Raw genomic sequence first — 25,434 nt, forward strand, 5'->3', positions numbered from 1 at the left:
GAGAAGAAGTTATTGTGCTTCTAGAGGAAGTATCTAATGAAAGACTAAAGTATAGTCATTTCGATAGTGTGTTTGAAATGTCAACCGTGAGCTATTTTTATTGTTGCCTTTGAACTCATTGAAATAATGAAGGTGCGTCGTTGTTGGGAGAAATTAACTGTCATTTTGATGTTCAAGATTCACTCTTTGAGATGGAATATTCAGTGACCCAGCAAATACATTTAAAAAAGCGTAATTCTTCAGTTTCGAATTTCTAAATAGTTTACTCTGTATTTTGATGATTGATTGCTAGTATAAAATTGAATCATGAATGATTTCACTGATTACATCAATAGGTTTGATGCAAACTGAACGTAACAAAAAATAAGCATACGGCCCAGATTCCTGGTGACGCTTAGGGTCTACTTGTTGCTTGAGGTGGAGGGACTGGCTATCTCCTTTTTGATGGAAGGAAAGTGTGCTGAGGTTGCATTTGAAATACTGAACTTCCCAGCTGAGAAAGAAACATTTTCTCTTCTAAGTATGGTGGCATGTCAATATAGTTTTGCCCTATCACACCCACGTAGACCTTTAACCTCTTATTGCTTATGTATACCAGAATGGATATATGAGAGCAACTGTGTTTTTTACGATGCTGTCAGAAGTCGAACTGGCACTCACCTGTGCCTTCACTTTGGATGTCTTTTGCTCAGGAGACTTCTTATCTTTCTTCTTCTGAGAGCGTGAGTTGTGGGGATAGGTGCGAGACTCTCCTGACGCCACGCTGCCTGAATAGCGTGAGTCCAGGCAGGGTTACCCCCAGAGGATAAAGCCAAAAGTACTACAGGAGAAAACCCATACCCGAAGGGTAGAGGAAAAACCTGTATCAAACTCTTCTGAGAAGGTGTTGTTGTAGCAGAAGGGAAAGCCCCACCTGGGAGTCCAAGATACGGGATGGAACCACAGCAAGGTAGACAGAGCCAAATACAATGGAAAACAGAGAGGTGGATACAGCAGGATTGGAGAACACGGGAGCAAAGGAAGGGGAGGACAGGAGAGCCAGAGTATCAAGTAGCAAAGAAAGAACCAAAAACAAAGGGCAGAGTGAGAGCAGTACCAAGAGCGCTGAGCAGGGATGAAAACATTACTTGCATTGAGATGCGCTGAATCGAGTGCAACAGCCGCAGCTATGTAACTAAATCAGAAGAACCAGAACTGTTGCTGAAAGTGGTTTTAACTCTAGACTGCTGCATGTGTAATTGCATGTGACCGCAGGCGCCCTCTTGGGAGAAAACATTTCGCCCACAATATGAGGCACACGTCTCCAAGCTGACCACAAGGACCAGTAGTGGCGATTCGTGACAGATGCCCAACTGGAACGGGTTAAAGGTAAAAATGATCTACAAATCAACATGAATCAGAGTGTGGTATACATAGTATATATAGGATATCAGCAGTTCTTAGGGCGAATTCCCTGCCATGGCACAATCTCTCCCAATCTTTGGAGGCTCCAACTTCGTGCAATCCTTTTTGTTTTGGAAGACTGATGGGGGAACGGATTATAAAAGAAATGTTTATTCAAGCAATAAACCCTGACAGGTGGGGCCTTCACCAGGCCAGGTAATGCCCGGGCCATTTGGAAGCCAGAGAGAAGGCTTTAACGTGAAACCGACCACTGCCTGTCCCAGTTTAGTTCCCCCACCCAGAGGGGTTTATTGCTATTAGCATCCCGATCTTATACGGGATGCGAATCGTTTTTTTAAGTTGAGAAACGGCGTGTTTGTGCCTTGAATGTGCCGACAAGGGACAAAGAAGTGCCAGGTTAGTGAGGAATGTGGAAATTGCGTTGGGAGTGGCGGGCAGGGAAACGCGGTGCACACTTATCTGCTCTCCCGTTGCGGAAGATGTCAGTCGCCCACTTTGAGGAGGCTCCAAATGGGGGGGGGTGTTACCATTTCCAGCTTCCTGGTTGGCTGGGAGGCCCCTACCACCCCTCAAACCCCTGTCGAGTGTCACAAAAGATTGTGTAAATGTGCACATTCAGTCTTTTTCAGGGAGTAATCTATCTTTAGGGCTTGTAGAAAATGATCTATGGAAATACTTGGGAATGATGGATTAGTTACAGGTTTGCTTTGAACACATATTTGAAGGTATGACAGTTCCCAGTCCTATTTGAGAACCACATTTGAAAGTGTCCCACAGGAAATGTGTAATGCACATCTGCTAGGGGGCTTATCAGACAGAATTGTGCTGCCCCAATTTGAAGCGCTGAGGCCTGCAGGGAGCAATGCTCTTTCCATTTTGCATTTCCACCATCCAAACTGAAATAGAAAACCTTCATTTGCAGTGACAGGATATTTGAAGTAGTAGGAAAACTTTATTTCGGTCGTAAGACCATAACATCATCACATAATACATAAAATAAATAATAATTAATATACATTGCTCATTATTCAATACTGAAAACGATAAAACCATCATAACATGATGACATTATTTTAATCTTGTTGTGGTTTCACATGCACTAGGTGACTAGGGGATACCATGAGGAGAAGAAAACTCGCAGCCTCAAGGTTATCTCTCTATGCATTTATGCACCACTCTGGTCCTTTGAAGCAATGCTTTCTGGATATATCGAGACGTGCCAAATACGACACAGACACTTTGAGGATTGCTCGGGTATGATAGCGCCACTCTTGTGTGACGAATCCCGGCCGAAATTTAAATTGGTTTCGGGTACCTGCATCTCTACTTTGAGGTGTTTTGACAAATCAACCTGAAGTGCGTTACATTTTCTGTTGCTGCCTTGCACATTGGATACAGCGCAGACTACGGGGACTCCAGAAAGAGGTAGTGCTTGCAACCACCAGCGTTGCTAATCTAAAGCAAAGCTATAACAATAGCTGCCAGACTTATTAAACGAAAGTAAGCTATAACAGCTTTGGACAATCTGCAACTAACATAATCAAAACCACCAGACAATTTCAGAGCATCATGAATGAAATCAGACTTAACCAAAATCTAGGAAATAATGCCAGCATGCAATCTAACCTATAGTAAATAAAAATATTGTGCACTGTATAATCATTGTGAATAATAACAGGAGTAGAGCTGCCAGGCCGAAGAGAAAAATGTCGGCCAGAATGAAAACACTGCACCTGACCGTCAAATGCTTTACAGGCTTGCGAAAGCTTGGTGTACAGAATTACAGGTGGTTATAGTGGAGAACCCTTATTTAGTTTCTGTACCTCTGAATCAGGCACAACTTGGTAGCATGTCCCGTTTCCTTGCAACTTACCGTGAGGTGCCCCCATGCTCTTCCTTGGGTGAGACAAGTGGCCTTAAACTGAATGTGTGCAGGCAAAGGAGGCCAATGGAACATTTAAGCACTGTAATGATGCAGTGAAATGTGTAATGTTCATGTTGTTGAGCTTTTAGACTGCCCCAGCCTTAAAAAAAGGTGGCATTCAAGTGGAATTCGGTAAACCTATCAAGATAGAGTTTCCGAGTCAAGTCGCCAAACAGCAACAGATTGAGCCAAGGCACAGAAAATCATAGAAATGCGTAGGTTCTCATTGGAAGGATCTTTGCACCAGACTCACTCGGTTTTGTTTCTGGTCTTTTTCCAAGGTACTTAATAAGGGTAGAACCACCAGGTGGCAGTATGAATAGGTGATAGTAGGGGAAACACAGTTTGGGAAGATATGTTTTGATTTTGACCGCAAGGGAAGTGGAAACACATTGCAGTTTGCTACTGATGCTTGGCTTTCTTTGCAAAGGGGTTATTTTCTACATTTATGTCATCACTAACAATTTGGCATCATGTAGATCACTGCATGTATCAATCTCCAAGATGTATGCCGAACCCCTTGATAGGCAACTATGAAGCCCGTTCACAGTGGTTTCAATGTAATATCAAATGGCAAAGAAATAAATTAGGTGGACCGGATCCAGTCCTCTAAGGACACAGCCGGATGTTTTTTTAACATGAAATTATTATGTGGCCTAATTGTAGGAAATGCAGTTAATATAGATGGTACTATGATGACTGTAGGAGCTTAATTCTAGCAAACATTAAATTGAGGCGAAAGAACGTGAAACAACAGGAACAGAGAGCTGAACACACCATCAAAGATAGAGGACAAGGCAAAACATCCATATGAGAGAGAGGGAACACTGATAGAACAAAATAAGGGATAGAAAGAGACACACCGGGAAGAGAAGAGGAAAGAACTAACAGTGAGGCAGAGAAAAGAGACGGAGAAAGAGGAAAAAACATGAGAGAGAAGGGGGAGCTGCACAGAGGAAGAAAGCAAAATGGGGAGAAGGAGGACAATGATGGAAAGACTAAAGAAGAAGAGTTGGACGGACAGTGGAAGAGAAAGAGTGAGAAAGCAAGAGAAAAGAAAGTGACAATTAGAAGAGGAGCAAGTCAGATACTGGGAAGATATAGAAAGAGGAGAACGAGAAAGAGAAGACGTAGAGGCACCAAAAGGGAGACATCTTAAAGAAAGTGGGAGGCACAAAGAGGGAGAAGGTGCAGAGAAAAAAGTTGAAAAGGAGTTAGAACAAAACAAGACAGAGAGAAAAGGTGAGAAAAGAGAGAAATTGAGGGGAGAGAAAGAGGAAAAAAGAGGAGTGATAAAAAGTGACAACAAGACAAAGCGAGAGGGAAAGAGACATAATTATGAATACCAAATAGTACATTGAAAGAAAAGAGGAAACTGTAGAGAGGAAAGACTGAGCAAGAAAAGTAGAGAGGTGAAAAGAATATGGAAGAACAATAAGACACAACATCAAAAGAGTGAGATAAGTGGAAGAGGGAAAGATCAGGATCCAAATTAGAGACAGAGAACTAGAGACAGGATGTAAAAGAGAACGATAGACAGGAGAGTGGAGACCGAAAAAAAAATGAAAACTAATGACACAGACGGAGAAAAAGAGAAAGAAAGAAAGAAATACAGAGAGAGAGAAATCGAGAGGTGGATTAAATGGGGATGGGAGACAGAGAGTATGCTAGTTTAGATGCATTACACCATGAACGAAGCCTAACTCTGCACAAGGGGAAGACCCATTTCTAGTTGGTTGATGGATTCAAGTGGTCAGGACTCTTATCATCTACCGGTGGGATGGGGAAACAGACACCTGGACGTCTATTTAAGAATATTGAACCAGAAAGTGCTAAGGGGTGCTAATCTGGACTAGACCTTCCAAAGGGCATTGTGGGTGTGGCAGCCTCTTCCGCTGGCAGATGGGGCTAGAGGGCGAGGCCCGCAGTGTAGGCCTATTTATTTATTTATTTATTTATATTTATATTTATATAGCGCGCAAGCAGCCCAGGGGCATTGAGGCGCTGTTACTTGCAATAACTTAGTTACATGGTACACATGATAGCGATTGTTGACACATTATGAATACTACAAGAAATCATACTGTTGTTACAAATATTGCATTTGGTCGTATATTACAACATATATGATAAGTATTCGTGCTGATGTGTCGGGTCTTATGTGAAGAGGGTAGTTTTCAAAGTTTTGCGGAAGGTGGTGAGGGAGTCCTCACCACGGATAGTGGGAGGTAGGGCATTCCAATGAGTGGGCGCGAGATAGGGGAAGCTGGATCCGCCCACTTTTACTCTTTTTACTAGTGGCACAGAGAGCATGTTGGTGTACGGTGATCTGGTTGGCCTGGTAGTGGAGACAGGGTGGATCCTTTGAGAGAGGTATGCTGGAGCAGTGAAGTGAATGCACTTGTGGGTCAGTGTTAGGGCTTTGAATACAATCCTTTCCTTTATTGGGAGCAAGTGGGCTAGTTTTCTGGCTTCAGAGATGTGTTCTCTTTTAGCAATGCCTTGGGCTGCACGGAGAGCATTGTTCTGTATTACTTGTAGTCTCTCTAAGTTTTTGTTGGAGGTTCCTATGGACACTCCACCCCTCCACTGACTGGACAGCAGGATATCACAGGGACACAGAGGCTACATGCACTGGGCATTCGATAATTCTCATCTTATTACCCAGTGCTCAAGACTCACACAGCATAAACTTGAGTTGGCTATTCTTACAGTGCATATCATACAACACGTTTCTTTGGAGGTTGCCATCACCGAGACTAACTTCTGTCCTAGTTTGAAGTTTATTTAATGAACTAAACCAATGCATGTTTGTAGACAATACTGCTAGTCTTTCCTGTAGGAGCTAGTGTGAACAAATTGTCTTTGTTTCCAACGCGGGAGCAAGCCACATAAAGTTGACCATTAGAAAAGCATGAATCCCGTAAATCGGTTCCAGCTACTTTGAGTTGGAGTTTTGAGGTTGCGCAGCAACATTATTGGTGTCCCAATCTACAGCCGAGGCAGCAGCGACCTCAACATAAGTGCTGTACGTGTAGGGCTGAAGCGTGTAAGCTTCATACTGTTGAGATAGCATACATTCATCAACTTCCGTGGGAAATGAAGTTTCTGTAATAGTCATGAGAGATTTGCTGCGATGTGACGGACAACGTCATTGTGGACACTAGTGAAGAGACATGCACCGTTTCGTGTCACCCGCATTACTACAAAAGCACCATATTGTGTCACCAGCATGACTTCAAAATTGAGTGATGCTAATGTCAGCTTGAATGCTGATAGTATGGAAAGTATCTGTGCTGAAGTTTTCAGGACTGCTGGACTTTAGGAACAATGAACGTAGAACTACCGCAGAACTAGGGCGCACAGAGAAATAAGGCAAGGGTAAGCACTGCAGGGCCCTTAAAAAATGAATACATCAGAAATAGGTTTATTTTATACTTGTTACATTGTCTACACCATGGACCCTGCCCACATGCCAAATTTCAGGTTTTTAGCATGTTGGGAAGTATGCTGATAATTTCGAATTGACACACACATATCCAAGCATTGCAGACCTCAAAAATTAGAGAAACTGATATTTTATACTTTTTACATTGTCTACACCATTGTCTCGGGAGGATAGCTCAGGGGCAACGTGTTCGCCTTGGAAGCAAGGCGACACAGATCAACACAGGTATGATACCCAAGTCTGCGCTTAGAAACCTCTGGGTATTAAGCATGTTATAAATAACCTATCATAGCATATCATAACCTACCCACATGCCAAATTAAGGGTTTGTAGCATGTTGGGAAGTACGCTGAACATTTCAAACAGACACACGCACATATCCACAAATTTCCCTTTCATTTATATATATATATACATATATATATATATATATATATATAGAAGACAATGGAAGGCAGATTTTTGGACAGCCCAGGTGAGGGCACTATGTCCATAAGACCTGGACGTTTAGGAATGGGAAGACTATGAGATCATAGAAATAATAATAATAATAATAATACATGATAATAATAAATGGCAGATAACTGAGGCCTTGCAGAGGCTGGTAGGTATGCTACTGGGAGCTTTTTGGCTAACAGGTGGGGGTGACAGCATCAAGTAAAGGGAGAGATGAGGTCTGTACAGGTTGGTTTATATGCCTATTTTATTGCTTTTAGCACGAACCTAGCTCAAGTGCAGCAGAGCACTTTACAACAGTATTGTTCCAGAATTGGGCATGGTATTTTAAGCAGTAACGCACTAGTGTTGGTGGAGGGACAGGGGAGATTTTATGCATATGGCAGGTATTGCTGAAAGGGGCACGTTTTTAGTGCTTTGGGGAACTGGAAGATGTTAGGGGCATTTCAAGCATCTATTGGGATTAAATTCCAGGTGGTCGGGCGTGGCAGAACGGCTGCTTGCAAGTTTTCTCTTTGCGGGCTATCTTTTTCCAACCATTTGATAGCTTTGCTACATGGAGTGTGAGAGCCTCCAGAGGTGTGGAGTTTAGCCGCCAAGTGTGTTGGTGTTCTGTTTGAGACTGCTGTGCAGGTAATACATGCTTTTGGTAGTTTATGTTTGTGTTTGATGAGTAGGGTAGTGTGAGGCAATGTGCCAAGGGTTTGCTGTTTGCAAGATTGTTCTTGCTTCTGAATAAAGGAGTTTTTAATGAACATGTCATATGTTCGTGGGACTTTCTGCGCCACGCGCCTATAACAGAAACGTACCGTCCTTTGTGGCATCATAGGCTGTGCATCCTGGTGCCAGCTTCTCTGTTTGCTCACAGCAACGCCACCGGCCATCCGACCAGAAGTTGGGGTGATACTTTGACAGCAAACTGTTGTTGTTCCGGGTTTCTGAAAGAAGACCAGACCACACATTTTCCACATTACAAAAAATGGTATCTACCGTTTTCCAAAGCAATAAACAAACAACCTCCCACCTGGTCCTTTCTTCTTAAATCGAATTTGAATGCACCCCCATATATCTTCATGGAAAGGCCTTTGATGCTGTCTTTAACATTTATATATGCATTTATAGAGATGGGCATGATGTTTTTGGGCAAGAAACACATATATAGGTACACACAGTAGCCAGGGCAATCCCTCAATTGGTTGCCTGGCAATAAAACATGCAAAATAGAAACTGAACCAGGAAACGGTAGGGGTGAAATAGAACATGAACTGGGGATAATACAGAAAGACATATGAACAGGTAAATAATATTAACAGTGGGACGGCAATGCCATTACAATGATAGTAGTGGGGAGAAAATATGCTGGGATTGTAGTAGAGCCTTTGATTGTAAAGGAGATGGAGCTTGATCGCAAACATGAATACTTGAATGATCATTTGTTGTTTAATTTCAGGGGAATCAAAAGGAAGCACAGGGTGGTGTGTGAGGGAGGGTGAGATTGAGAAGGGTACTAGGTCTAGGATGAGTGGTGGGAAGCAGTAGGTAATAGAAGCAGCCAGGTAGGGTGGGCAAGCCCATTAACAGATTTAAGATCAGCAGCAGACATTTTGGACAGACCGGTTGTGCATAGAGAGTATAGAGTGCTCGCTGGCAGTGAGGCAGTGGAGAGGGAATGTGATAGGTGGGGAAAGCCCAAGAGGAGGTGTCAGCAAAAGCAAAGGCGAATAGAAGTGCAGATGAGAATGTTTGTGAAATGGCAGGCGAGAAGAGGCTTGATCCTTTTGATATTCAGAAGGCTGATGCTAGCAACGGCAGCAGAAGAGGTGAGGAATCGTTGGAGCTTCAGGTATCTTTGATTCCGTGACCCTTGAGGAAGGGTTGAGGAGGTCAGGGAAATCATATTGGGTAGGTGTGGAGGGTTGAAACATTCTGGTCAGCGAAATAAATGCCCATGGTCTTAAAGAAGTCGAGTATAAGACCTAACAATGCCATCCAGTAGCGCATGTCCAAGAATAAGTTAGAGATGTTGAGAGAAGGCAGGAAAAGAAGAGCTACCTGTATCCACAAAGAGGTTGCAGGAAACCCCAAATGAAGAGATGAGCTTAGTGAGGGAGGCAGTGTAGAGGGTGAAGAGTATTGGGCTGGAAACCAAGCTTTGGGTCCCCCACCAGATGGAGGTGGGTGTCATAGATTTCCATGTTCCAGGATCTGGACCATGTCCCATCAGAAAGGTGGGAGGCAATGCATATGAGTGCAGTGTCCTCGATAACGAGGTTTGAGAGGGTGAGAAGGAGAGAGGGGTCATTACCAAATTTGAAGGCTACAGAGAAGTTAAGGAGGATGAGGATGAAGGAAAGCGGCAGCGTTGAGTATGTTGGATGTTCGGGTCACTGTCCTTTCTCTGGAGTGATGGATGCAGTACCCAGATTAAATGGTGTCGCAGAGTCTGTTTGATTCCAAGTAAGTAGTTATCCTGTTGAAGACCAAACGCTCAAACGCTCTAGGATTTTTGAGTAATGGAGGAGAAGAGAGAGTGGTGGGTCGATGGTCAGACAGTTTTGGACAGCATAGGGCTGCTTGCAGATAGATGGAACATTGACAAACCTCAAGCCAGCATAGAAGAATCCAGTAATGAGGGGCGTGTTGAAAAGTGGGGCGGCATAGGAACAGGTTATAGGTGCAAAAGCTTTGGTGGCTTGTGAGCAAAGGTGTACACCAGAATGCACAACAGGTTCACTGTCTGAGAGTGGGAGCCAGCTCAGTGGTTAAGGCCAGGACAAAGGAGCAATGGCAGGGTATTGTACAGCTGAGTGGGTTCGAGAAACAGGAGTGGGTGGAGGAAGAGAGAGGAGAGCAGTTTGGTAGGCTTCTTGGTTTAGAAGTAGAGGGAAGAGTCATTAGCAGAGAGGGAGGAGGAAATAAATTGGGGTTAGTGTGTACAGCATGGCTTGAAGGGTATAGAACAAGTTACTTACCTGTAACTGTTGTTCTCCAGCATGGGTCTGGCATGGATTCACATGCTCATGAATATTCCCCGTCGTCAGGCCGGGAATCCTCGGTATAGAAAAAATCAGTATCAGTTTCGTTTCTTTCTTAGTAGTAACCAATCACTGGTCTCTGGGTCATACTGCCCCCAGCCAATGACTGCCCTCTCCCTAAGCCCCGCCTCTGGCAGCCATCCTCAGATTTGGTAGCACGTAAAGTGGCAGTATGACCAAGTGAAGAGCCGCAGAGGGGTAGGCGGGAGGGTTCGCATGTGAATCCATGCCAGACCCATGCTGGAGAACAACAGTTACAGGTAAGTAACTTGTTCCTTCTCCAGCATGGGGTCTGGCATGGATTCACATGCTCATGAATATAAGAATACATAGCAGTATACACATGCACAACCACGGGAGGTGGCAACAGGCTCAACATTAAGCAATACAAAAAACTCAACATTAAGCATCTCTTACCTCCTCACCAGGCTCACCTTAAGCGAACAGGTTTCGCAGCACTGCTTGGCCGACCCTGGACTCCTCCCTGGAGTCCCGATCGACGCAGTAGAATCTCGTGAAGGTGTGTGTCGACCTCCATGTCGCAGCCCTGCAGATGTCGAGCAGGGGCACACCAGATAGGAACGCCATGGTAGCAGCGATCGCTCTGGTCGAGTGGGCTCTCGGACGGCCGGGCAGCGGTCGGTTTGCCAACCGGTGACAGTGCATGATGCAGCCGGAGAGCCATCTGGAAATGGAAGCCTTCGAGAGAGCCTTCCCTTGATTCACAGGTCCAAAGTTTACAAACAGCTGTGATGTCTTCCGAAAACTCTTCGTGCGGTCCACGTAGAACTTCAGCGCTCTAGCTACGTCCAGCGAGTGCAGAGTCCTCTCAGCCGGCGATGAAGGCGATGGGAAGAAAACTGGTAACACCAAGGGTTCGTTGAGGTGGAAGTCCGACGGCACCTTGGGCATGAAGGAGGGGTGCGTCCTCACAACCACCCTCGTGTCGTGAAAAGTCAAGTATGGTGGCTTGCAAGATAGGGCCTGGATCTCTCCCACTCATCGTGCGGCCACGAGAAACGCTGTCTTCCACGACAGAAACTTCAACAAATGCATAGGCTTAAATGGGGCCCCCATGAGCCTGGTCAGCACCACATTGAGCTCCCACGCCGGGGCAGGGGCCTTCACCGGCGGGAATGCTCGGAACAATCCTTTCATAAATTCCTTCACCAGCCGATGAGACCACAAGGACGCCCGTCCCGTAGTTCTGGTGTATATTGAGATGGCGGCCAGATGTATCTTGATGGAAGTGTGAGCTAGTCCAGCCTTGGCCAATGACAGTAGGTACGGCAATACCCGAGGGGCCGTAATCCGCAGAGGGTTAATCTTCTGTGCACAGCACCAGACAGAGAACCTCTTCCATTTATGTAATTTATGTCCGTAGCACTTGAGAGTTGAGGACGCTCTGGCCTTTGCAAGAACCTCTCTGCAGTCGGCTGGGATGTCGTACCTTCCAAACTCTATTGCTGCAGGAGCCAGGCCTGCAAGTTCAGCGACTCTGGGTTGTGATGAAGAATGGCGCCACCTTCCCTGGAGAGAAGATCCGCGTCCGTCGGCAGCTTGACTGGTGTGGACGCTGACAAGTCCAGAAGGTCCAGGAACCAGATCTGTCTCGGCCACGCCGGTGCGACAAGGATCATCCTGCACCGGGACCGCCTGAGCTGGTTGATGAGCCGGAGCAGCAACGGCAACGGAGGGAACGCATAAAGAAATAGGCCGTCCCAAGGGAACGAGAAAGCATCGCCCATGCTCCTCGGCTGGGGGAACCTGCTGGCGAACCTCCGGCCCTTGGAGTTTGTCGCCGTCGTGAAGAGATCGATCTGGGGTTCACCCCATCATCGGAAGAGTCAATCCACTTGATCCTGGCGTAGTTCCCACTGGTGGCACGAGCGCAGCTCTCTGCTGAGTGAGTCGGCGATGGTGTTTTTTATTCCTGCCAGATGAAAAGGCACCAGAAACATCAACTTGGGCGACGGCCCAATGCCACAGATCCTGGGCTTCCTTGGATAGGGCAGGGGATCTGGTTCCGCCCTGCTTCCGGATGTAGAACATCGTGGTGGTGTTGTCGGTGAAGATCCTCACCACCTTGCCCTTGAGGGACAGAAGAAAAGACCTGAGGGCCCAGAACACTGCGCGGAGCGCCAAGATGTTGATGTGGAGTGACTTCTCCTCCGGGAGCCAAAGGCCTCTTGCGTGAAGATCTCCGGAGTGCGCTCCCCAACCTTCCAGGGAGGCATCCGTCGTCACCGTCACCTGGTGAGCTGGTGGTCTGAAAGTCCGTGCCCGCCGACAGATGAGAGCGGGTACCCCACCACTGGATCGCCTGACGGAACGTCTCGTAGAGTGGGATCCTGTCCTCGAAGCTGCCCATCGACTGGACCCAGCGGGCGTCGAGGAACTCTTGTAAAGGGCGCATCCCGAGGAGGGACTTGATAGATCTTACCCTGGCCATGTCCGTGGCCAACAGACGCTGCACCTTGCCCAGTATGGTCCTGGTCCTTTCCTCCGACGGCGAGGCCAGCCGCGCCACTGTGTCGAGCTTGGCTCCCAGAAACAGGGCGACTTGCGACGGGACCAGGTGGGATTTTGGAAAGTTGATGGAGAACCCCAGGTCTGTGAGCAGCTGGACGGTCTTCGCAGTGTGCTCCACGGCGAGCTCCCTTGTCCTTGCCCGGGTGAACCAGTCGTCCAGGTAGGGGTAGACATGGATCCCCTGCAGGCGCAGCCACGCCGCCACCGTTGCGAGGCACTTGGTGAACACCCTGGGGGCCGACTTCAATCTGAACGGGAGGGCCTTGAACTGGTAGTGCCGCCCTTGGACCACGAAGCTGAGGAACTTTCGGTGTCTTTTTAGAATGGGGATGTGGAAGTACGCATCCTCCAAATCCAACGACGACAGGAAATCGCCTTCCTCCAGCTGTCCCAGCACGTGCTGGAGGGTGACCATCCGGAACTTCTGTGGCTTGATGTACTTGTTCAGTCGTTGCAGGTCCAGGATGGGACGCCATCCTCCTGTCTTCTTCTTTACGAGGAAGTACCTTGAGTAAACTCCAGATCCCCGAAGCCTCTTTGGGACGAGCTCAAAGGCATCTTTCTTGAGCATCGCCCTTACTTCCAACAGTAGTTGAGGGACGTGATTTTCCTTCCTGGCCACGGGTGGAACGCGAGGGCACTTCTTCTGGAACTTGAGGGCGTGCCCTTGGGCCAGGGCGTCCAGCACCCAACGGTCGGTGGAGATGGACTCCCACACGCTGACGAACCTCGTCAACAGGCCTCCCACCAGGGTGCTTCGGCGGTGGCCCGACCCCACGGTAGGTTCAATCTTGTTTGGAGGCCGTCTTGCCTCCTTGACCTCCCTGTCGACGACGACGGGCACCACCTGACTTGCCACGTCCCCTGTAGGCCTCCTGAGATGAAGATCTTGCCGCTTGGCGGTACGTCGAGGAGCCACTGCCGAATCCCTTAGAGGCACCTTGTCTGCCTCCGGAACTCCGAAAGGACGGCCGTCGCTGTTGGAGCACTCCCAGTGCCTGGGCAGTCTCTGTGTCTATCTTGATAGCCTGAAGGGACTCATCAACCGCCTTCCTAAAACAGGTTGTTCCCGTCGAAGGGCATGTCCAAAACTTTGGTTTGTACGTCCTGGCGGAAATCCGTCGCCTTGAGCCACCCTCGTCGTCTCAGGCAAATGCCGTTGCCCAACTGACGCAAACCTGTGTCGGCGATGTCTGTTGCCACCGTGATGGCGTGGTCCGAAGCAATCTCACCTTCCTGTAAGATTTCGAGGACCTCAGCCCTTTTGGCGTCCGGAAGGAAGTCCAATAGAGGGGCGATTTTGAACCACAACTCCCTGTCGTAGTGGGCTACGATAGCCAGGGCGTTGGCCGCCTTGATAGTCGTCGCTGCGGATGAGATGACCCGTCGTCCCATCGTGTCCAGCTTCCTGCCCTCGCCGTCCAGCGGGGAAGTTGATGTCGAGGCCGATGCCCCCCCAGCTTTCTTCTTTGCCGCCGCCGAGACGACCGAATCTGGGGTAGGTTGCGCCCGAAGGCACAAGGGGGCAGCGTCGGGGACCCGGTACTTCTTCTCGTACCAGTCCCTCTATGCAGGCGCCGTGGCAGGGTTCTTGAGGTGGGCGAGCCCCTCATCCCAGATGTCCTCAAGAAGTGGTACGGTGAGGACCGTCTTCCTTTTAGCCTCGTGCCGTTGGTAAAGGAACCCTTCCTTCTTCATCTCTTCGGGGCAGAGCTGGAAGAGCTTGGATGCCCTGGAAATCATGTCATGGAAGGATCCAATCTCGTCGGACGGGGGACACGTCCCGTTGTCGCCTCCGTCATCATCTGTACCTTTCGTAGCCATGTCCGTGCCTGTATCATCCCCGTGGGTAGTAGACCGAGGGGAAGGCAGAGCAGGCCGCAGAGGTGGGAGAGGTGGCGGAGGATGCGTCCTCCTCTTCTTATGCGGTGGACTTTCCGAAGGTCCCGGCTCCGGTTCCCCCGTCGGGTCTGGCTCAGGTACCTCCGTCGGGGGGAGGGGCAACCTTCTCCTTATCTCCGAGCATAAGGACTGAATCGCTGACAAAATGGCCACCGAAGTGTCCTGCGGCACCGGAAACGACGGGCGCAAGGGCTCTTGAGGAACCTCGTCGGCGACACCGTTGCTCTCGTCGTCGCCCTCGTCGGGATCCCTCCCGATGGGCTGGGCCTCCTCTGCGGCTTCGATGAGCTCTTCTTCAGAGGTCTTGTCCGTATCCACGATGTCCACCTGCCCCTTCCCCTCCTTTTCCAACGGGGACTTCGTGGGGGTCTTCTCGATGGGCCTGAAAGACGACTCCCTCCGCGGGTTCTCGGACTTCCTCTTACCCGAGCCAGAGCGTTGGCTTGTGGTTGATGGCGCCGGGGAGGATGCGCCCTGCCTAACAGCCAAGGAGCCCGACCGTTCGGCGCTCCCGGTGCCTGCGGACTCGCGGTGCTTGGCCTTTTGTTGGGCCGCCGTCGCTGAGGTGCCCTCACAGGACTTAGAAGACTGCGCTGACTTCTTTTTCTTCTTCCCGCCTGATGGGTTCTTCCCTTCCAGCCAGTTGGCGAGACGGAGGTGGCGATCCTTCATGGTCCGCTCCGACATGTTCCCACAAAATGCACAGTCCTTCTCCACGTGCGTCTTGTCCTCATGGAGACAGTAGAGGCATAATGAATGCTCGTCCTCCTTGAACACATTCTGAAGCTGGCATCCAGGGCAGGCCCTGAACAGCTTCCCGGGCGTCGAGCTTCCTTTCTCCTGGGCCATGTCCGGGGTAGGCCTCGGAACTTCTGGAATCCTCCAAAAGCGTAACTCGATGAAATCTTCACCCTTGAGGGCGTAGAAAACTCCGAAACTGGTCCCCGTTGATTGGATGTAGAAACGGTGGAGCTTGAGGCTCTATTTAACCGAAAAATGAGAAAAATCTCCAGAAAAAGCGTGAAAACGCAGCAAAAGCTCGAGAGCTACAGCACGAGGACTCTCAACACTTGAACGTGCGGTAAAAATCTGAGGATGGCTGCCAGAGGCGGGGCTTAGAGACAGGGCAGTCATTGGCTGGGGGCAGTATGACCCAGAGACCAGTGATTGGTTACTACTAAGAAAGACAGATCAGAAACGAAACTGATACTGATTTTTTCTATACCGAGGATTCACGGCCTGAAGACGGGGAATATTCATGAGCATGTGAATCCATGCCAGACCCCATACTGGAGAAAGGAGTCTTTGCCGGAGAGCTGAGGAAATGAGGCCGGTGAAGTTGCTGCCTTTGCAGCATCCAGAACCCTAGTGAGTGGTCAGAGGCATCCTTTTGGGCAGGTAGAAGAGGAGAGGGGAAAATGTAGGCCCATGTTGGAGTTAAACAGGCGAATCTATAGGGCGATCCAGAGTTGTGTGCAAGGAAAGGGAAGTAACAGTGCAGTCTGTGTAGTGGTTCCTGAACAGGGAGCAGAGAATCACATTAAAAGCCTGAGCAATGGACGAAGCCTGAGGTGGGGCTTGAGCAAATAGGGTGGATCTAATTCCATCTTGGTAGTGTACCAAGGAGTCAGGTCTAAGGTTTTGTTTGCGAATGGAAGAAGAGGGGTTTGAGATGGAAGTAGGAAAAGAGACATTGTAGTGGAGGAGGGTGTAGTCAGCTATAGAAGGGTCAATTGGGATGCTAGATGTGGTAAGGCAGAATGATAGAAGTATGTGTTCAAGGGAGTTGCCCTGAGTGTGAGTGGGTTGTGGAAGGAAGCTAGAGAGTGATCAGATAGAAGAAAACGTGCATTTTCAGACTGTTAAAGCTCCTCATGAGAGCATTGGGGACATTAGTGGGATGGGTCTGGAAGAAAGAGTTATCAGGGTTAAGGGTCTGTAATTCAGTAGTATAGTGAAGGTACTGGGTGCAAGGAGTTTGGTGCCAGAGAGATTGGACTTGTTCATCAGGCAGCCAAGTTTACTTGCACACCCCAGGAGAGTGAATGAAGGCAGCAGAGTCGTTTAGGGCAGAGAGTGGCGTTGTCATGGGGGCCAGTTGTGGGAGTTACAGTGGGCAGCGAGGAAGATGTTTTTTTGCAAAGGGATTGGAAATTCCTTAATCCAAGTGTAAGAGTAGCAAAGGCGGGTAGATGATGTCATGAACCATCGAACTCGCCCCTTCTGGGCTTCCTGGTCCCTGTCACGTCGGGCCTTACACTCCATAATACTACCAACATGGCGGCCAGCTCAGCATGCTGCTCGCCAGTCTTCTCGTTCTACGCAGCGTCCTCTATAAAGAAGCCACACCCCTGCGGCCCCGCGCGTCTCAACGCTGCTACTAGCTGTGATCGGACGTGTATTCCGAACCTTCTCTAGTGCTACTTGCTATTCCCTGGCCCCTGGATTCCTTTCTTCCGACTTCTTCCCTCTTTTCTACTTCCCGGAATCCCTGTGCCACTTCCGCGCGCCCCCAACACCTTCTTGAATACTCCTAGAGTTACCCGTGATCCTGGACATCGAAGCTGAACGTAATCTGAAAGCTGAGGACGGCCGAGCGGGCTTATTTAAGTCCCGAACCATACGACAGAAGACTCCACCTAAGGAGGACATCCGGCAGCATAGACAGGTGAGAAGGGGGCAAACCTGTGACAGATTGAGACGCCACTGACCAAAGTCGATACAGACATGGGGGCGGCCATCCAGGATCTTATGCGTGGCATGCAAGAACTATCGACCGAAGTACTGAACTTGAAAGCGGAAAACGCTGCGCTGAAACAATTGGTACTCTCACACGACTCTGCCTCAAAGGACAGCGTGCTATTGGGCGGCATTGTTGACAAATATGACGGCTGTGCAAAAACCCTCCGAGGATTCCTGGGTTCTTGTTCGGTCCACTTTACCTTTAAACCTTATTATTTTTCCACCCCCAGGGCTAAAGTGGGCTTTATTATTTCTCACCTCTCCAGGAATGCCTTAGCCTGGGCCACACCATTAGTTAACACCGAAGATTCTCTTTTGGATGATTATGATGGATTCATTCAAGCACTAAAAACTATGTTTGACTGCCCAGAACAGGTCTTTAGTGCTCAAGAACGCTTACTCGATTTCCAGCAAGGCTCTCAGGACATGCTCACCTACGTAACTCGATTCAAGCAATTGGCTAAAGAAGCGGTTTGGCCTTCTGAAGCTTGCTTCACCCTCTTTCGAAGAGGGCTAAATGAAGATGTTAAGGATGAATTAGCTAGGGTAGCACGTCCTAGTTCTTACCAGGCACTTATGGATCTTGCTCTACAAATTGATTTCCGAATCCAGGAAAGAAAGGCAGAGAAAAGGAAGACCAAGTCAACCATCCAAAAAAATCCTCTTGTGAGCCCTTCAAAATCCGAAGATTCTCCTGCTCCTACAAATGAACCCGAACCCATGCAGCTAGGGGCCTTCCGTGGGCCCATATCCCCCCAAGAAAGGCTGAGAAGGATCCATACTGGCTTATGCATGTACTGTGCCTCGGACAAGCATTTAGTCAGAGAATGTCCCTTAGCCCCTCCACGGCGTTCGGGAAACGCCAGCTCCCGATCCTAGATGGAGCTCAGTTTCGGGAGAGAGATGCAGGCTCCACATCTATACCATCCTTGAACTCTCCTGGACAAAACTCCCTGGTATTCTTACAGGCTTTTCTATCGTCATCTAAGAAGGAATACTACCCCATTCTGGCACTGGTGGACTGTGGGGCCATGGGAATATTCATAGATCAGGAATGGGTCCTTAAACACCATATTCCTTATGAATCCTGGAACGTCCAGCAACCTGTAGAAGCAATTGATGGAAGACCTCTTTCTTCTGGACCCATAACCCTTCAGACTAACGAAATTGAGCTTGCTATAAACCATCACTGAGAAAGGATACAGTTTGACATCATAAAATCTGCCCATTACCCAATGGTTTTGGGAATGCCCTGGCTACAGAAACACAAACCATACATCAATTGGACAGCCGGTTCCCTGTTCCTAGGTTCCGAATTTTGCATGTCCCATTGTCTGCTCCAGGATCCTTCACCGACAACATCAGAAGAACATTCAACAACTCAGCAAGATCCTCTTATGGTCTCCAACAACATCCAGGTTCCTAAAACCTACCAGGAATAGGCCGATGTGTTCTCTTCTGCTATTGTCCAAGCCCTGCCACCCCATAGGACTGAGGACTGTGCTATTGAAACTGAACCTTCAGCCGTGATTCCCTTTGGAAGGATGTTCATCCTGTCTGAACCAGAGAAAAAGGCGCTTCGTGAATACCTAGATACTAACCTAAGAAATGGCACCATACGCCCATCCAAGTCTCCGGCTGGAGCTTCATTATTTTTTGTTCCTAAAAAAGACACCAAGGAACTCAGACCTTGGGCCTCATTCCGGGTTTGGAGCTAACCATGGAGTAATTAGCTCCATGGTTGCCTCCGAAACCATCCCAAATCCGGCATGGTGAATGGAGTAATTACCGGTCCATTCCAGGGTTGGAGGGACTGGTAATTCCCCATTCACCTTTTGCCCTTCCCCATTCCCATTTCTGCCCCATAGGGCTCAATGGGAATGGGGAAGGAGGTAATTACGGCACCGTAAATTACGGTACCGTAATTACCTCCGAGGTACCTTTGCGGGTCCCGTACTTAACTCCTGCTAAAAGCAGGAGGAAAGGAAGGACCCGCAAAGGGAACTCGGAATACGGAGGTAAGGGGTTTCCGGCATCGGCACCCTTACCGGTGCTGGTAATCCCTTACTTCCAACCTCGTAATGACCCCCATTGTCTTGATTATCAAGGTCTTAATCAGTGCACCCTTAAGGATCGTTATCCATTACCCTTGATCTCGATATCCTGGAAGCCGTAAGAGGAGCCGTAATATTCACCAAATTGGATCTGTTGGGTGTCATGACCCACGTTTGGACTATTATGCTGCAACATTTGGTGCTGTGGGCTTAGGAAATCCAAGAGGGCGGAAAAGCCCACATTTGCGCCAGAATCCTGGAGAACCGCGCAGTCTTTGCGCACAACAAAATGGTCGCCTGACCTGCCACCCACCAGTGTGAGCGTGAGGGACCGGAAGCGCCATGGGTAAAAGGTGGTACCCAATGAAAACAGCAGGGCCTGTTGGCTCAAAAAGCGCTTTGAAATCACCTTTGTTTCTCTGAAATGCAAGCTAAAAATGCCTATTTTAAACACTGCAAGATATTCAAAAATCTCACTGAACACCAGTAGACATTTGGCAGAATGTATTTTTGTGTGCATACTAAATCTGGAAAGAGAAAGAGCCCAAAACAATGTTTATAACAAAACTGGCTGAGCTGTGGATGTCAGCAGCTCAAGTGAAATTGGACTGAAAGACATTAAAATCTAAATGTTTAAAATAAATGAGTGACCTACTGTTGAGTGTCACATAGTTTGCAACTGTTAAATGTCATAGTTTTGAACTTAGAATCAGCGTTCTAGCTGCATGTGTAAAAATTGCAAGTTTGGTTTGAATGTAGAAAACTGGGAACCAAAGTGACATTTGGCTGAAGCCTGGCTTGAAGAGAGTGAATTCTGCCCGGCAACTACCCCCGACAGGAGTTGAAACTTGATCAGCAGCTGTGTTCCCAGGCCTGGCTGCATTCTGCTGCCCCTGCCAAAAGGAGATGACACCTCTCTGATTGAATTAGGGGAGGGGCACCTGGGGACTGCAGGAAACTAAACAAAGCACTGTCCTTGGCCCAGACAAATGTTAAATTAGGGGGGTGGTAAATGGCTTCCTCTTGGAAGGAAACAGGGAAGGGCACTGCATCTGTGAGCAAGCTGAGCTTGGTGGAAGTGGATAAACCAGAAATTCCACCATGTGCTTTGGAAAACCACACCCCTCGGGGCCAGAGCATAATTTTAAAAAGATGGATAATTCATAGTGCGGACTTGTAAAAATTATATAAATAACATCATCATTCTTGTAATTTTTCTGTGCACATTGTAAGAGGTGTTAGGACTCTGTGGTATGTTCTTGGGGATAGTAGCGGAAAAAAGGTTGGTACTCCAAATGTATGCATGTTAAAAATCTGACACTTTATCATCTGAAACCCATATCCCTGGTTCACATTTGTATAAAATCTGGAAAGGTTTAGAGGTTGTTATCTGGATGAAAAGGGGAGAATTCTGTCATAAGTGGACATGACATCTTACAAAGACAGGGATCGGATGGTTTGGTGCTACAGAAAATATGTTAACTGGACATATAATATTAGAAACATGGTACATAGATAAATAAGTATTTGGATCAGAAATAGAATTGTGTGCAATTTGACAAGGGGAGGATCCTCTGGCCATAAACCTACCTCATCAATCTGACCCACAACCCAGTTCCCCCAATCAAGGGAGAGAGGAGGAACTGGCCAATGATAAGTTGAGAGGGTTGGGCATGCAGAATGAGCCGACCCACCCAATTTCTAAACACATAAAAGGAGACTGTGCAGGACAGGTAGGAACATTCAATTTCCATTTCCTTGCGGAGCACGCAGACAGACGACTTCACATCCAGAGATCCGGACTGACTCCAGCAAGACAGAGACCAGAACTTAGAACTCTGACTCCAGAACTCAAAGCAGAGGCCTAACCCACAAGCTGAGTTCTCTTCAGCAGGCCTCAAAACCTAACCAAACTATTCACAGCCGGGCGAGCTGTTTGAATTCTTTGCCAAGAACTTTTGCCAGAACCGGTAGCAGACCCAGAAGGCAGAATTATCCCGTGAGACCAGAGATCCAGAGAGACCAGACTCAGACCAGATTGCTGAGAGCTGACACAAATCGCTTTGTGCTGAACCAGTACCCAGTGGCGAGAGAACCACAGCCAATCCTGACCCGATCCGTGACAAAGTCGCATTCCTGTCCAAAATATAGTGTGAGTACTCAGCCAGAACTGTGCAAAACCCAATCTCTTAGTTTAATATAATCTAATTCAAACTATTTTAACCTATTGAGAACTGCATCAAAGAAATCGTGTCCCTTCTTTTGATTCAAAGCTGCAAAACTGTCATCTGTCATTCTGAACTTTAAAATTTCATTTCGAGAATCTACCTTCACAAAATCGTCTGAAACTCCGGAACCATTTGTCCAAGGAACGAAATGTAACTTTTATTTTAAAGCTGTGATTCTAAGCTTTCCAACAAGCCCTACTCCTTATAGTGCCTATGACTAAATTGCCGCGATTTGACATTTTGCTTCATTCCAGCCACATGTGAAAACATTTATCTTTTGCTTCCATCACGGAATTCTGTTTTCAACTTGATAACCATCCCTGAATCATTGATAGGGCTGGCCTGAACTGATTTAAAGTATCTCTCACTCACCCTGAACCTCCTATAGGGAATTAAAAGCAATTTGAGTATATTTTTCACTCCATTGCCACCACATTTAAAAGGATTTTGCCTGTGCTTAAAATCATACCTGTTTTCCTCTAAGCTCGCTGGGGGCAACTGGAACTTTGTATTGCATCTCCTTTGCATCTCCTTGAAACCATAAAGCATTCTCTGATACCTTATTCCCCTGTTCCTAGTCATAAGTCACCAGGACTGTGCTATTGTAGGATTACCTATTGCTGATTACTGCTCATATTCACAAGTGTGATATCAATTATTATCTAATTATAAAAGTGTGATATATATATTGTTTAATTCTCAAATAAACCTTTTAAATTTGCAAAACAAACTTACTTCTTGGCTCAGTGGGGTCAGGGGGATTCTAAGAGAGGGGTGTTATATAAGGGTGGTCATCCAGAGTACACAAACTGGACATAAAAATATATAAATAAGGGCTTCCCTTGGGCATCCCAGACCAGGCACTGACATAGTGGGATTGCTTGATTGGAGTCATTTAACAGATCTTAGGGGTGCTTATTACTTGATTCATATTAGATAAGGTGACAAATGGAAGACAGCCTTCAGAACACCCTTTGGTCATTACGAATACTTGGTCATGCCCTTTGGACTCTCTAATGCTCCGGCAATCTTCCAACGCTTCATGGACCGGGTGTTTTCGGATATGCTATTTCTTTTCGTCATCGTCTACTTGGACGATATTTTGATATTCTCTAAGGATCCTCTCAAGCATGAAGAACATGTTAAATCACTGTTACAACGGCTACGCGAACACAAGCTTCTAGCAAAACCCGAGAAATGCCTTTTTCATGTTTCCACTGTTCACTATCTAGGATTTGTCCTTAGCCCAGATGGCATAGGCATGGATCAATCCAAGGTTAAAGCCATACTATCCTGGCCAACTCTGAGCTCCGTAAAACAGATCCAATCTTTCCCGGGCTTTGCCAATTTCTATCGGAAGTTTATACCATCCTTCTCCGAGATTGTTCAACCGATCATCTCCTTGTTGAAGAAAGATACTCCCTATCGTTGGACCCCAGCCCAGGAGAAGGCCTTCCAACGCCTAAAAAAAGAATTTACACAAGCCCCATCCTGGTTCAACCTGATATAAATCAACCATTCCTAGTGGAAACAGATGCCTCTAACTATGCCATTGGAGCAGTTCTGAAACAGGAACTAGATGACGGGCTGGAACATCCTATTGCCTCTCTTTAACGGACATTGACCTCCAGTGAAACCCATTACTCAGTCTTAGAAAAGGAACTTCTAGCCATCCGTCAAGCCTTCACCGAGTGGCATCATTTACTTATAGGAGATAAACATCCTGTCAGGTTCGGACGGACCATCGAAATCTCCAAGTGTTACAGGCCCTGGAATGCAGGAACAGCCGTCAGGCCCATTGGGCGTTCTTCTTTGCTCAATACCAGTTCCAAATTCACCATGTTCCGGAAACACAAAACGTAATTGCTGACGCCTTGTCTCGGCACCCTGACTATGAACCTCCTGATGACCGAGCATTTCCCAAGATGTTTCCGCACACAATAATTGTAGCCCAGGCGACCAGCCTCCTAGATGAAGTCCGCAGTCAGACTCAATCCTCGGAACTCTGGAAAGGTATCTCGGACAGGAACCAGTGGAAACTGAAGACCAAAGATGGTTACTTGTTCAAAGACAATGCCTTGGTCATCCCAACACAAAAACTACAGCAAAGGATAATAAATCTCTGTCACGATACTCTTTACTCCGGGCATCGCGGTATTACCAATACCCTCCGATTAATACAAAGGCAATTTTGGTGGCCTGGAGTGAAAACTGATGTACAAAGGTATATCCAGACATGCTCTGTCTGTAATCAAAACAAACATGACAACAAGAAACCAGCGGGTCTATTGCAGCAACCTCCACTTCCAACAAGGCCTTGGGAATTCATAGCAACAGACTTCATTGTGGAATTACCACCTTCCAGGGGATACACAACCATCATGATCACCATTGATTTGTTCACCTATGTGGCCCATTTTACACCTCTGTTCAAACTGCCATCCTCGTCAGAACTTGCTGGAACACATATTCCGACTGCATGGACTTCCTTCCAAGATCATATCAGACAGAGGGCCCCAATACATTTCTCAGTTCTGGAAACATCTTTGCCAAATACTAGGAATCCAATGCGCTCTTTCCTCAGGATATCATCCCCAAACCAACGGAGCCACAGAGCGCGTAAACCAAACCTTGGAACAATACCTCTGTTGCTTCGCTACCAAGGTCCAGGACGATTGGTCCCTCTTAATACCAGTGGCAGAATTTGCCTATAATAATTCGGACCACTCTGCTATTAAGACCAGTCCTTTTTTCTGTAGCCAAGAATTCCACCCTTCGGTTCTACCCTCCATCCTTCCTCATCCTACACCAGTTCCAACAGTCGATTCCTGGATTGAAATGCTCATTAATGTTCAAAGAGAAGCCAAAGAACAATTAGAAAAGGCCAGGACCCAGACCAAACTGTATGCAGATTCCAAACGAAGACCAAGCCCCTCCTACACAATAGGGGATAAGGTTTGGCTGTCCTCGAAACTGCTACCACGGCATTTGCGACCTAATAAATTGGCTCCTCTATATTATGGGCCATTCCTTATAAAGGAAATCATAAACCCAGTGGCCTACCGACTCAAGCTTCCAGACTCCTGGCAGAAAATCCACCCAGTCTTTCACACGTCCTTAATAAAGCCATATGTTCAGACCTCTCGAACTAACCTTCGGCCAAAACCAGTACTCATCAATGACCAACTGGAGTATGAGGTCTCCAGGATTTGCGATTCTAGATGTAGACGTGGCAAACTCCAGTACCTGGTGGAGTAGAAAGGATATCCCCCCAGTGAACGCACTTGGGAACCTATCTCAAATCAAAATACCCCCAGGCTACTCAGAAGGTTCCATCTCATACATCCGGGCATACCCGGTGGAACGAGTTTCGGAGGAGGCATGCTGTCATGAACCATCGAACTCGCCCCTTCTGGGCTTCCTGGTCCCTGTCACATCGGGCCTTACACTCCATAATACTTCCAACATGGCGACAAGTTCAGCACGCTGCTCGCCAGTCTTCACTTTCTACGCAGCGTCCTTTATAAAGAAGCCACACCCCCGCGGCCCTGTGCGTCTCAACGCTGCTACTAAATGTGATTGGAGGTGTGTTCCGAACCTTCTCTAGTGCTACTTGCTATTCCCTGGCCCGTGAATTCCCTTCTTCCGACTTCTTCCCTCTTTTCTACTTCCCGGAATCCCTGTGCCGCTTCCGCGCGCCCCCAACACC

The 25,434-nt window shown here is 47.6% G+C and overlaps 1 protein-coding gene across 1 annotated transcript in view; it reads right to left on the reverse strand.

Moving 5' to 3' along the window:
- ITK (IL2 inducible T cell kinase) overlaps positions 1-25,434 on the reverse strand; it is a 496,552-nt gene that overhangs the window by 284,287 nt on the left and 186,831 nt on the right. Inside the window, exon 4 of the mRNA XM_069653933.1 lies at positions 8,042-8,170. Coding sequence (XP_069510034.1) covers positions 8,042-8,170 — 129 coding nt within the window. The remainder of the gene's footprint in view (positions 1-8,041; positions 8,171-25,434) is intronic.

The sequence above is a fragment of the Ambystoma mexicanum genome, chromosome 3q (genome assembly GCF_040938575.1).
Source record: "Ambystoma mexicanum isolate Mex_15411 chromosome 3q, UKY_AmexF1_1, whole genome shotgun sequence".
Taxonomy (NCBI): Eukaryota; Metazoa; Chordata; class Amphibia; order Caudata; family Ambystomatidae; genus Ambystoma; species Ambystoma mexicanum.